The sequence below is a fragment of the Hyaena hyaena genome, unplaced genomic scaffold (assembly GCF_003009895.1).
Source record: "Hyaena hyaena isolate Hyena2069 unplaced genomic scaffold, ASM300989v1 scaffold_187, whole genome shotgun sequence".
Classification (NCBI taxonomy): domain Eukaryota; kingdom Metazoa; phylum Chordata; class Mammalia; order Carnivora; family Hyaenidae; genus Hyaena; species Hyaena hyaena.
The window spans coordinates 185431-200342 of NW_024080820.1; the positions used below are offsets into that span (position 1 = coordinate 185431).

Genomic DNA, 14912 nt, shown 5'->3' on the forward strand with positions numbered 1-14912 from the left:
TCATTCTAGAATCCATAAATGGGCTTTACAGGATCCATGGTCCTCAGAAATTACCATCAAATTTTATTTATTTGTGTATTTATGTATTTATTTTATTTTTTATCCATTTATCCATCTACACATATGTATGTATATGTTTCTGTGAAGTTTTTAGAAGTTATTTTTTTTATTTTTAATGTTTATTTTTGAAAGAGAGAGAGAGAGAGAAAAACAGAGACAGAGTGTGAGTGGGAAAGGGGCAGAGAGAGAGGGAGACAAAGAATCCAAAGCAGGCTTCAGGCTCCGAGCTGTCAGCACAGAGCCTGATGTGGGGCTTGAACTCAAGAACCATGAGTTGATGATGTGAGCGGAAGTGGGGTTGAACACTCAACTGACTGAGCCACCCAGGTGCCCCTAGAAGTTATTTCTTAAAGACTTTTACTTTTATAGAGTGGTTTTAGGTTCACAGAAAAATTGAGAGGAAGATACAGAGACTTCCAATATGCCACAAGCTTCCACACATTCATAGACTCCTCCATTATCAACAGCCCCCACTAGAATAGTACCTTTGTTACAACTGCTGTACATTTGTTACAACCTATGCAGACATATCACAAATCCCCAATATGCCAATAAGTCAATAAGCCAATAAAATGTAGATTACTCTAAGTCCAATAGGTAAAGATGTTCTCACAGCTTTTTGGACACCAGGGGTTATAGCTAAAAGTAAATATCTTCTGTTCCTATGGCTAAACCTTAGTCATTGTACAATGGGTTACTGAATATGGAATATTACCCTTTGAAGAAAAGGCAAGTTCTTAGACCTAGAAGGAAATGGTTTAAAGAGAAATAAAATAAGCTAAATTGAAACTTATCACAGTAAATAATAACCTCCATAGAGTGGCAAAAGTAACAAATATAAAACAGTTGGGGGTTCAACGAGTTTAAGAATAAGAATTCAAAAAAGAGCCTTTTTTGAAGATAAGTGAGAAATGTATAAAGCAATAAAATTAAGACAGATTTATTTCCCCTCAAAAAAAAAAGAGTAGCTTAAAATTTCCTACATCCTTGCAGGGATATGTTTTCAGTGATCCTTACCACTTGGCACTCTTCTAAAGTTTAAATATGTTCTTTTTTAAAATCTCTTGTAAAATATTACTGACTTTAATCAAAAGTAGGTCAGCTTCATGTCTACTACATTATATGGTTATCTTCAAAACACAAGCCCTAGTAATTCTAATGGGGAAAAAAAGGATTTGATTTTTTTTATTGGAGGTGAATATAAAGAGAAAATGAACTTAGAAATTTCTTCTTTATCTCAACCAGGTAGAAAGAGACAACTATAGCCTTCTATATGCCTTAAAGTTTTTTTAAATTTTTAAATATACCCATACATTGTTTTTATAGAAGTTAGTATTTTATATGACCATAACCCAGCTAGACCTCTGGTAAGGGGGAAGCAGAAGAGAAAAGGAGAAGACAATAGACTTCAGGGTAGCCCCTAATAATGCAAATTGCAATCCTCTACACATTCCTCTTAAATTAACAAAAGCTCTCCCTCATAAATATTAAGCTATAAATGTATTATCAAAATTCATAGGGGTCCCTGGGTGACTAGTTGGCTAAACATCTGACTTCAGCTCAGCTCATGAAATTGTGGTCGGTGGGTTCTAGCCCCACTTTGGGCTCTGTACTAACAGCTGAGAGCCTGGAGCCTGCTTTTGATTCTATGTCTCCCTCTGTCTCTGCCTCTCCCCAACTTGTGCTCTCTCTCTCTCTCTATCTCTCAAAATAAATAAACACTAAATAAAAATTCATAAAGTTCTTCACACTTACACAGGGAGCAATCATAATATATAGAATTATTGATCACTATATTGTATACCTGAAACTAATACAATATTATATGTGAATTGTACTTCACTTTAAAATTTAATTAAAAATTCATATAGTTCTTGATTTTTCACCTATGTATTAGATATAATAAAAATATATGAGGGGCACCTGGGTGGCTCAGTCAGTGGAGGATCCGACTTCAACTCAGATCATGATCTCACGGTTGGTGGGTTTAAGCCCCACAGCGGGCTCGCTGCTCTCAGCCTATCAGCACAGAGCCTGCGTCAGATCTAGTGTCTCTCTCTGCCCCTGTTCCACTTGCAGTCTCCCCAAAATAAATAAATATTAAATATATGTATATGAATAGAAGTTTACCTATTTTCTAAAATAGATATGTATTTCTTTTTTAAAGGTCTTGATCACATGAGTATGTACAAATTTGATTTTTCATTATACTCCACCATTTTGCCCTTTCCGTTTTCCTTTTAACAAATATGTGCTCACTTATTATTATGTATTGTTGTTAAATGGTGCACAGTAAAAATCTATGTTCAGGTACTAGAATTCAGCTATCCACTTATCTAACCAAAGAATTCCCATTAATAGACGCAAAGAAAACAAGGAGTAATGATATCGGACATCACTGAACGATCAGAATTTATGTCCACTAGAGCGGATGCATCCCTCTTCCCAATGCAGGAATAGTGCTCATTATGAGACCTATATGCCATCCTGATTTACAGCATTGTCGTCTTACTACCGCTTGCTGGGAATTTTCTCTCCAGTTCCAAGACTCTTCAAAATGAATGTCTAGATCAACTTAACTCTATTTAACTGTGCTGTATGTCTTGGTTTCAGATGGCTATACCACCGATGACATTGAGTTTTACTGGAATGGAGGAGAGGGAGCAGTAACTGGAGTTAATAAAATTGAGCTTCCTCAGTTTTCAATTGTCGACTACAAGATGGTCTCCAAGAAAGTGGAGTTCACAACTGGTGAGGACGTTTCCCCCCAGATGAACTCGGGGCACTATGAAAGAAGGAAGATGACTCCTACCAAATGGAGATCTGATTTTTTTTTCTTTTTTCTTTTGTAACTCAGGGGCATATCCACGACTGTCGCTAAGTTTTCGTCTAAAGAGAAATATTGGCTACTTCATTTTGCAAACCTACATGCCTTCCACATTGATTACAATTCTGTCCTGGGTGTCTTTTTGGATCAACTATGATGCATCTGCAGCCAGAGTTGCATTAGGTAAGGCATTCCCAGCACTGCAAAGAGTTGTCAGGGCTTAGCTTCAACCAACCAAACAATGTTAGAAATTATAAGCAATGGCTTACTCTTAGAGCAAGTCAAAGAATGAGATTACCAGAAAAGTCCTTGAGAGTGAAACATTGAAGGGTAAGCATTTTCAGGATGAATGTTTTACATGCAATATCTTTTTAGCATTTTACCAAAAAAATTTCTTAAAATATATTTAATACTAACTATATTTGTGCTTCTTAGAGTCTATTTTTAAATTTTCATTACACAAATTTTTACTAACTTTGTGGTGATTTCCTCTTTGGTCTCTGCTTTTTACAGTGAAGAACATTTACAATGCATTAGTTTCAAATGGATTTGGAGAAAGCTAAACCTTGTGACTGTTAACAAGATGTGTCAATTGTTGAAAAATACTCTCTCTTGAACATTAACTAAAGTTAAGGTATCGATCTGAGTTTCCCTTAAATGGAGCTCATCGCCCTTGAATAAGGCACAGACATTCATCAGCTATATTAATGATCTGTGATCAGCACAGAATAAAAATGGCTTCCTTCCTGGAGGAACAAAATTCAAAATTAATCTTGCCATGGTTGAGTAAATTGCTGCAAGCTGAAGGGCTATATTTGAGACTTTAAAGGGTTGCTTGGAAAGTCAGAATATATAAGGTCTGTTTGATGAATCAGAGTATGTATGGGTCTGCCTCATTATTTGATCCTAGAGCCCTTTCAGGTATCACTTTCTGGGGCTTATTCTCACAGATGTGTGCATGTGTGCACACGTGCACACACACACACACACACACACACACACACACACTTCTTCTCACTTTTTCTGAGATTGCTGACATACACATCACTTCTCACTTCTGAGATTGCTGCACTGGGTTAGATGCTCACCATAACCATTCACACCCAAACTAATTGTCAACTCTGTAGCTGATTTCTGATGGCTCACTGTCAAGTGCTGGCAGCCGCTTATGAATCTTTGAACATTCCAAAACTAAGGAAAGCCAACAAATAGTTTATCACATCATAGGTATGAATCTGCACACATACCTGAATGTGAACATGAGTACATATATACTATGGTTAAGGAAAAAACAGCAGATGACGTCAACATAAGAGAATAACAACTATCAAGGTCATGAATTGTGGTTCTCCTTACACATCTATCCCCAAAGCTAATGGTATTTTGATTAAAGATGTTAGCACATAAAAATGTTGACTTAATCTTTTCTTTGAAATGTAAAATCTGTGATATTTTAAAACTTAAGTTAAAAAAAAGCATTTGATAACTAACCCCTCTGGCTTAAAAATTTAAGCCAAGGAGTAGAAATTGAAGTGGAATTAGTAGATTTGTAAATGAACTGTTTATTCTGCCAAGGACATTATCTAGAATTATATTGGGTGAACTTTAAAATTGTATTCAAAGAAATAAGTAAGACCACTCATGATGGCATTTCAGAGCAATGCAGCACTTTTGAATTCATCACTGATCTGTAACATTTTAACTTTTTGTGTGGTAACCCTGACTTCTTATTTTATCTGTTCCCTTAAAGTTGAATAGTCAAGTCAGGGAATGTATCCAGAATAGTCTCATGGGCAAATGAGCGCTTAACTATTTTTCCGCCTTTTCATTTCCTACCTTCTATTCTCTTTGCCAGATGTCCTTGGTTATTAACATCCATTTTAACATTTCCTGTCTTTATTTTTAAGGACTGCCATCAAATTTCAAGTTTTATCTTCTCATCTCTGTTTTCGTTTTAAGTGCCTTTGTTTAACACTTCCTTCTTTTTTTTGCCCCTAACTGGGTGATAGATGGAAAATAACTAATCTCAGAGTTTCTATTAATGCATCTATAAAACAGAAAAAATATCCCTGCCTTATCATACTCAGCAAGCTGTTATGACAGCCATATAAGATAATTCATAACTGTGTTTAAAACTGTAATGCGAGAGCACCTGGGTGGCTCAGTCAGTTAAGCATCCAACTCTTGATTTGGGCTCAGGTCATGATTTCGCTGTTCATGAGATCAAGCTCCATATTGGGGCTGTCAGCGCAGAGCCTGCCCGGGATTCTCTCTCTGTCTCCCTCTCTCTCCCGCCCACCAGTCCCTACCCCAGTCTCTATCTCTCTCTCTCAAAAATAAATAAATAAGCTTAAAAAAAATAAAACTGTAATATGCTATATAAATGTGTAGTATTAATTAGAACACAAATTATCTACGTAAGATTCCAACTTCTTTTTCACTTTTGTTTTTTCCAACTACATTGCATCATTGCCATCATCCACACCAAATATTTATTACACAGCCATGCAAAGATTATATGGGCAAGAAAGCTGTGTTTAGGGGTACCTGGGTGGCTCAGTTGGTTAAGCCTCTGACTTTGGCTCAAGTCATGATCTCACGGTTTGTGGGTTCGAGCCCCGTGTTGGGCTCTGTACTGATGGCTAGCTCAGAGTCTGGAGCCTGCTTCAGATTCTGTATCTCTCTCTCTCTGGCCCTTCCCTGCTCATGCTGTCTCTCTCTCTCTCTCTCAGAAATAAATTTAAAAAAAAAATTCTTTTTAAAAAGAAAGCTGTGTTTAACAAAATAGACAAAACAGAATTTTCCTTTTAAGAGTTTACAGTCTCAACCTTCTTCAACAAATCCAAGTTGAATTTTTCAGGAAATCTTTTCTTGACTCCAGGGAACTAATTCACTCCAGGCTCTAGAGTCAAGAATTAGAGGTAATATTTGAAAAACCAAAGCAACAAAATTGTATCTAAAAAATACGTATATCACATGTTTGATGAAAATCATGAAACTTCTTCCATATTTCTTCTTTTAGTGTTGTCTCACTATGAATGATACATTATTATTCTAACGTGTAATACTGACCTTGTGGCTTGGATGTATTATAGATTTATGGAATGAAGTAGGTCTCCTCAAAATCCAACTTTCAGTTTGTTAGTGGCTGTTGTGGGCATTAGTATCACAAGGACAGATTTAGTAGGAAAATGAGAGAGATATTGAGGGACAGAAGATGTGCTGTGTAACAGAATGAGGGACATTTGACTAAACAGTAGCCTATCAGTGGGATTTTGATAAGCAATTCTATTTATTCTTCTTTTTTCTATGTGCATTATTTTAAAACAATGGTTTCCAACTCTCCATTAATGGTACATCCTGTTTTATGATTTGTTCACGGACTGTATGAAGAGTGTGTGGCTTTGTTCTTCAAAATATCTCCTCCTTTTGCCCAGCGGTTTATCATGTCACTGCCATCATTCTGGGACACCAACAAGGAAAGAGCAGGAATAAGGAAATAGTCTTTAAAGGAGCTTAACAAGTACATTCAGGGAGCTCCTGGGTGGCTTAGTGGGTTGAGCATCCGACTTCAGCTCAGGTCATGATCTTACAGCTTGTGAGTTCAAGCCCCGTGTCGGGCTCTGTGCTGACAGCTCAGAGTCTGGAGCCTGCTTCAGTTTCTGTGACCCTCTCTCCGCCCCTCTCCCACTCGCTCTGTCTCTCTCAAAAATAAATAAAAACATTAAAAAAGTGCATTCAGCTAAGATGCGTCTTCCTGTTTCACAGGAATCACCACCGTGCTGACGATGACAACCATCAGCACTCACCTCAGGGAGACTTTGCCAAAGATCCCTTATGTCAAAGCGATTGACATTTACCTGATGGGTTGCTTTGTGTTTGTGTTCCTGGCTCTCCTGGAATATGCCTTTGTAAATTACATCTTCTTCGGGAAAGGCCCGCAGAAAAAGGGAGCTGGCAAACAAGACCAGAGTGCCAATGAGAAGAACAAACTGGAGATGAATAAAGTTCAGGTAATGTATTAAATATTCCTTATAATATTCTTCCAAAATTTATCAGCGGCATGGTGCTCAGGGCCCCCATAACAAGAAAAAAAAAAGTATATTAGTTTATCTTTAATACAGCCAAAGCACCCTCCCTTTTACATATTTGAGAATTGAGAATTGAAGAAGTTAGGTTGAAGTTAACATAGATTAATAACATACTTGGGCCTAAAACTCAACCTTAAATTCAGTATTCTTTATTCTAAACTATATAGTTGTGAAACTATAGGCAGAAGAATCATGCCAGATTTGCTTGATAAATAAATGAGAGAACTAAAATGAATCAGTTCTGTACTAAGTGGAAATGAAGAGATATGGCCCAGTAGTTACAACCACAGATGGAATTAAACTGCTTGAGTGTGAATCCCAACTCAGCTACTTACTGGCTTTATAACTTCAGGCACATCCACCTATGTAACCTCTCATTTAGTCTCTGTTCTCAAGGTCATCATCCATAAAGTGGAGATTATTATAGTATACTTATCTCATAGAGTTGTTATAAGGACTCAGTGAGGTTTTTTTAAGTCTGAATTTGTAACGATACCTGGAGCATAATAGGCATACATTGTGATTATAGCTAGCTAGCTATTACCCTTAGATGCAAGGCGTTGTCACTATTTTTCTTTTGCTTTTCATTGGTAGAACTTATGACTTGTGCTTTCATTAATGCTTTCTTTATTCTTTAAGAACATCTCTTTAGCCTCTACTTCTAAGCCATGTTTCACTGAAATCAAATTGAAATTGTGTATACTGAAATACTGTATCTACTATAAGTTGTTTTCAAGATGGCACACAAGGCGACAACTCAAAGATTCACTCATTTAGCCACCATTCTGAGCATGGGATACTTCTCTGAAGGAGACGAAGCTTCCTGGTTCTCATAGAGTTTAGACTCCAATGTGGGAAGGCAAGCCATAAACATGTAAACACATTAGGAGGATAGTACATGAGGTTGTAGTGAGTGCAATGAAGGAAGTAAAAGAGAGTGATGGGTAAGAGAATGATTTGGATCAGCTACAAGGGAGATCAGGAAGACCTCTGTGAGACAGGACCATTTGATCTGAGACCTAAGTGATGAGAGGCAGTAACCACGCCATGCCCATTCAAGGCAGAGAACATAACAAGTGCTGAGGCTCTGAGGACAGAATTGCTTGAGGTGTTAAAGTACCAAGAGAAGACCAATGTAGTAAGTGAGGGAGAGAACGTAGTATTAAAGGTGGGTGGAGAATCAGGCAGAAGCCAAACTATAAATCTTCAAGATGCATCTTCATGCTCTTTGGTGGGATATCAAAACTGGACAAACACTGTCAGGTAATTAGAAACTTGTAAGCAAAATACCAAACAGATTCAGCCAAATGGTCAAAATTCAAAGTAACTCATTCAAATAAATTTTAACTCTTTTTTTAAAAGTTTCTTTTTTGGGGCGCCTGCGTGGCTCAGTCAGTTAAGTGTCTGACTTCGGCTCAGGTCATGATCTCATGGATCGTGGGTTCGAGCCCCACATCGGGCTCTGTGCTGACAGCTAGCTCAGAGCCTGTAGCCTGCTTCGGATTCTGTATCTCTCTCTCTGACCCTCCCCTGCTCACGCTGCCTCTCTCTCAGAAATAAATAAAACATTTAAAAACAAATTAAAAAAATAAAAGTTTCTTTTTTAAGTTTAATTTTTTTTTGAGAGAGAGAGAGAGAAAGAGAGAGAGCATGAGCATGAGTGAGGGAAGCAAAGAAAGAGAGGGAGAGAATCCCAAGTGAGCTCCACGCTGTCAGCTCTGGCCCAATGCAGGGCTTGATCTCACGAATTATGAGATCATGACCTGAGCTGAAATCAAGAGTGGGAAGCTTAACGACCTGACCTACCCAGGTGCCCCAGTAAGTTTTCACTGTTATGTGAAATATTATTCTGGATTCTATGGGAGAAGGAGGAAACATGATACTTGCCTTGAAGAATCTTCTGATCTTTGTGGGAAAGAAAATTATATTCAGAGGAGGTGATTAGATTATAAGATGAAACAGGACAGCGCCTGCCTTGAGGAGTGTATCTGACAGAAAAAGGCTGATTGTAAACATACTAGCTTTAAAAGTATGTTAGCAGTTTTTAAGGCCACCTCTTTTCTGTTCCCATTCTCATCTCAGTTGCATTCTAAGCCTCTGCATAGCTTGGAATGTGTGTTAATGGATATATCATGAGGGAAAGCCCTACATACATAAAGTGGCATAGGTTCACTGGTGTGAAAATCTGAAGCTATGAACTGGATGGACACTCAAAGATGAGTACAATTTGGAAAGGTAAATGAGAAAATAGGGCCTTGGAATTGGCTAGCAAGGCAGCTTTCTCTAGAAAGGTAATTAAATGGAAAAGTCAAGCAAACTGAAATCAATTCATTCAGATAATTTAAAAAGATCATAAAACAAACTTTAAACAAACTCTTTGGTCATTTGCCTTGATTCCACCCCAGGATATCAGAGGACTTTTCTAAGATGCTAAGGAACAAATAAAGGCCAAAGGAAAGCCCCCTGTGTCACATCATATCTAGATGTATAATACATATGGCTCTGAAGACAGCTTAGTGACTGACTAATTAATAAGTAAAATGTTTCTATCTAACTGATCTTTGTGTTTGAGTCACATTGGGCTCAAACATAGTAAGGTTTCACTGGAACTCTAGTCAGGAAATGTTTATTCCAGATGAACTGACATTTTAAATTTGAATTCCAGTAGAAAGGATAGAAAAATCCCTCAATTATCAAGGATTTTTAAAGAAGATAAAAATGTGGTTTTATCTATGGAAAGCTAGACTAGAAATTTCACAAATGCTTTTCACAGAAACACAAACAGACAAAATCATGCCAAAATTAATTTAAAAATCATGTTGAGACATGAAAGAGTAGTTTATATTGAACTAACTCTCTTGTGGATTAAAAATTATAAACCCTGAGCAAAAAACACATTTTTTTTTTTTTACTTTAGAGAGAAACAGCATGAGCAGAGGAGAGGGGCAAGGGGTGAGAGAGAGAGGATCTTAAGCAGACTCCACACTCAGCATGGAGCCCGAGGGGGGGCTTGATCTCACAATTGTGAAATCATGACCTGAGACAAAATCAAGAGTCAGACACTCAACCGACTGAGCCGCCCAGGTGCCTCCTGAGCAAAAACTTTTTAAAATCTTCTTGAAGACATAAGAGACTAACTGAAAACAAGCAAAAACTAAAGGAGAATCAACCTTCAAATAAAGGGAATGACACCATCTTAAATCTGTGTTTATATAGCTTTGCCCTGAGGCCACTCCCCAGTCCAAAGAACTTCAGCCAAAAAACCTGTAGTTTTATTGGTCTGATGAGTCAAAACGTGGAATTTGATACTTCCAGAGTTTCTAGAAATCTTAGAAAGAAGTGAACCACAAGAGAAATGCAAAACCTGAATATAGGGGCACCTGGGAGGCTCAGTCGGTTAAGGCTCAGGTCATGATCCCACAGTCTGTGAATTTGAGCCATGCTTGGGGCTCTGAGCTGACAGCTCAGAGCCTGAAGTCTGCTTCAGAGTTCTGTGTCTCCCTGTCTGTCTGTGCCTCCTGCTCACACTCTGTCTCTCTCTTTCTCAGAAACAAATGATTTTTTAAAAAAGAAAGCTTTTAAACACATCTGAATATAAATTTCCCACAAATCCTTGGTTGACCTCTGAATTACAAATGTATAAAATGTTCAGAAGTCTGGAAGGGGGAAACACCTGAAAGGCTGAAAAAAGAACAGAAATAAGGGATTCTCCTTCAGTTAAGGGAAAAACTAAAATAGATTCACCCTAACTAGACGTAAAACCCACTCACTACACATTCTAGGTGACATTATTAGTAATTTAACTGCCTTTTATTATTATTAATTTTTTTTTAATTTTAGAGAGAGACAGAGAAAGATCAGGGGGAGAGGTACAGAGGAAAAGAGAGAGTATCTTAAGTAGGCTCCACGCTAAGCACGAATGGGGCTTGATCCCATGACTCTGAGATCATGACCTGAGTCGAAATCAAGAGTCGGACACTCTGGAAACTAATTTGACAATAAACTATTTGTAAAAAAAAAAAAAAAGAGTCGGACACTCAACCAACTAAGCCTCCAAGGTGCCCCTTAACTGCCTATTGAAACCAAACCCAACACTTATTAGGGAAAAGAATAGAATCCAGAGTCTCTACAGAGCATCAGCAACAGCTACTATATAATAAAAAGTTACTAGACATGAGAAAAAAGCAGGAAAACATGCCCATACTTAAGAGAAAAGACTTAGTCAGTAGAAACAGAACTGCAAGAGCCTCAGATGTTGGCTTAAAAGATAAGGACTATAATTAATAATAATTACTATAATTAATATATTTAGAAGTTCATAGGAAAGAGCCCAAAACTGAAAGAAGCTGAAATATCCTATAATAGACAAGTGGTTAAACAAACTGTAGTATGTTCATACCATGGAATACCAGCCCAATTAAAAAGTAATGAACTATTGATACACACAGCAATTTGAATGGATCTCAAGGCATTATGCTGGACAGAAAAAGAAAAGTCCATCTTAAAAGATTATACATTGTCTGATTCCATTTATATAATAAGCCTGAAATGATAAAATTATAAAGATTAAAGAACAGACCAGTGCTAACCAGGAGTTAGTGATGGGGGGAGGGGTTGAGCGTGATTAATTAGAAAGGGGTATCACAAGGCAGACTTTTGTAGTGGTGGAATAGGTCTGTATCTTGCAGGGGTGGTTATATGAATTGTCACACATAATAAAACTACATAGACCTATACATACTTTATAGCAATGTCAGTTTCCTGGGTGATATTGTACAATAGTTAAGTAAGATGTTGTCAATGGGAGAAACTGGGTGAAGGGTACATGAGATCTCTCTGTGCTATCTCTGCAACTTTCTAGGAATTTACAATAATTTCAAAAGAAAAATTTTTAAATAAAGTCCATAGGAACAGATTAATATATGAAGAGATGGGGAGTTTCAGAAAAAGATTTGAAACTGTGAAAAAGAACTAATGGGAATCATAGAATTGAAAAATGCATTAGACTGGGTGTTATGTGTAAGTGATGCATCACTGCATTCTACTCCTAAAACCAATACTATGATGTATGTTGACTAACTTGAATTTAAATAAATTTTTTAAAAAGATTACATACACTTCAATTTTTCTATTTAGATTATTATATCCTTAGCAAAGGATAATGCATAAATCAAATCCTCCACCCCCTCAAAATAGTTGAGAGAATATCCATTATATATTACATATATCCTTTAATAAAAATTGCTTATATATTTAAAAAGAATTGGGGCACCTGGGTGGCTCAGTCGGTTAAGCGTCTGACTTCGGCTCAGGTCATAATCTCCGGTTCGTGGGTTCGAGCTTTGCGTCGGGCTCTGTGCTGACACCAGCTCAGAGCCTGGAGCCTGTTTCAGATTCTGTGTCTCCCTCTCTCTCTGACCCTTCCCTGCTCATGCTGTCTCTCTCTCTCTCAGAAATAAATAAAACATTAAAAATTTTTTAAAATAAAATCACGTTAGATGAATCAGCATCAGATTTTATAAAACAGAAGAAAGAATTAGTGAAATTAAAGTTAATATTGGCCATCTCTCAATTTTTCCATTGCATTAGTTCTTACCATAAACGTTACTACCTCAGGAAAGGCTTAACTGACACCCCACACTGGTGGTTTATATTTTGTCCCGTTGTTATTTGTCCTCATGGCTTTCTGGGGTTTTCCACCATAGGATTTACCTCAATAGTGAATATATATGTTTAAGTAATTATTCTTTAATGTCTATCTATCTCTCTATTAAAATGCAAGTTTCCCAAGGATTGGGATCAAGGTCCTTATCTGTTATGTTTATTGTTCTTTAATCAGTGGCTAGAACAGAGGAAAAAACAAATAAGTATTCACTGAATGAATAAATTTAGAGAGGTCTTCTCCATTCAGGATGAGTTCTTAGATACTGTAACCCAAGGTACTGAATGCTACATCATAATGTTTTATCAAACGCATATATATTCATAATAAGTAAGAAAAAGAGACTGTAGACTGCTTCATCTTCTGCTCCAAACTTTCTTATTGTTTCTATCACTTTGATTTTTAATATATTCTAAAACATGATTTATATCAACCCCTGCTATTCTTTCTGAATCTCAGTGTCATATAACAGCAGATAGATATAATCTTCAATAACAAAACAAGTGTATTACTTCATCTGTTCGGTCTATTATCTCCAGCAGTTAAGATAATAATGTGACCTGTATGGTATTTAAAAATGCTATCCCCTGGTGAAATTTAAAAAATAGAAAATGATATCAAATTTTTTCCTTTCATACAAAAGTTTGGATGATCCTCCCCTTTCCTTTTAGATACTTGTAAACAGTTGAATGAGAATGATGTATGTGCTGTGCTCTCAGACAATTTTCATTTGAGGGACCCTAATATTTGCCTTGGTACCTTAGAGCAGAGCGTGGCATTATTCATTTATTACACATTACTCTTGATAGCCTTGGCTGGGCAGTCATGTCAAGGGTCATTTGTACTGAAGTTTCAGAAGTGCTTGCTTTGTCTTGATTTATATTACCACCAGCTGCACCGAAGCATCTTTTTATAGGAGTACAGATGCTGAATCCAGACAATAGGAGAGTTTCAACCTCCGAGGTGATAAAGATTGTAGATTCATGAACCCCTCAGGCATCATTTGATGACTAGAGAGGGTATTTAGAGTTTTGAAAGATAGATTCGCAGTACTAGTAGGCTGTAAGTAAGCTACTTCTGGGCCACTTTTAGACTAACCTGGAATATACATGCTTGTGTCTGTTGGCCATATGCCTGCCCATTTGCAAATAGTTGCACCTAGGATGGATTGGCAGTCTATAATCAGGTAATGATATGAAACCGTTTGAAGTCATGGGGGGGTGCCAGTGGGATCTGCCAAAAATTCACACCAAAGGTACAGCTGCATCTCCAACAGTTAAGAAACAGAATTTCCATTCAGAATCAGATATTGATACTGTAGTCTGGCCTCTTTTCTCTCACTCCTAATCTCTGTGGCATGTCATCTACATTATCAGACATTTTTAGACATCTACACTTTCAGACAACTTGCTAAATGGAATTCAGCTCCATACTGTGATTAATTCCAGGATACATAATGCACGTGAGAACAGGCATCCTAACGGTCAACAGCTTTTCCCTAAAACACGCTTGAAACAGATGGATACCTACATTGGCCTTGGAGCCTAGAACCTACCCCACATCACTGCCTTGTCCTCAGGCCAACTAAGACATTGCTCTCAGGCTTTGATGAAAATTTAACCTCTCCGACTTAGCATCTTCGATTCTGGAGAAATTCAGGCAGGACCTTTGATTTCTAATGATAGCCTATGTTAGCAATTCACGAACTTCTTTAGCCCTCAAATCCATGCCCAAATCTGGCTCAGTTGATGCTTTGTTCTCTAGTCTTGGCTTAATGTAGCTAATCTCCAGATGCTTCAACAGTCTAATTTTCCTTTTTAGGAATCTCAAAATCTCTCTTTCTCCCTTTCTTTCTCTCTTCCTCTCTCTTTCCTTCCCTCCTCCCTCTCCCTGTCTCCTTCTCATTTTTGTCTATACCCAAACATCTAGGATTCTCTTGTAAATGAGGAAGAAATCAAATTTACTTAACAGGCTTAAGAAAAAGGTTGGGGGTGTTTTCTGGCACACACAACTGGAATGTCCATGAATGGTTCTAATTTCATATGTGGCTGTATCCAGATATTTAAACATTGTCATCAGAAAGCATCTCTCTTCATCGGTTAACTCTGCTTTCCTTTAAAATGGCTTTACTTTCATTAACCATTTACTTTCCTCATGGTGGTTCTAAAATGCCAAAGCTCTGCAACCCTAACCCAAAAGTACTTTCTTATAACCAATAGTTACAACAATAACGTCTTAGAATTGAGTCTTTGGGATCAACTTGAGTCATATT

At 37.3% G+C, this 14912-nt stretch overlaps 1 protein-coding gene across 1 annotated transcript in view; it reads left to right on the forward strand.

Annotated features, from left to right (window-relative positions):
* Nucleotides 1-14912, forward strand: part of GABRB1 (gamma-aminobutyric acid type A receptor subunit beta1) — a 158445-nt gene that overhangs the window by 130684 nt on the left and 12849 nt on the right. The window contains exons 6-8 of the mRNA XM_039241103.1: nt 2674-2811; nt 2918-3070; nt 6656-6900. Of these exons, the coding sequence (XP_039097034.1) occupies nt 2674-2811; nt 2918-3070; nt 6656-6900 (536 nt within the window). The remainder of the gene's footprint in view (nt 1-2673; nt 2812-2917; nt 3071-6655; nt 6901-14912) is intronic.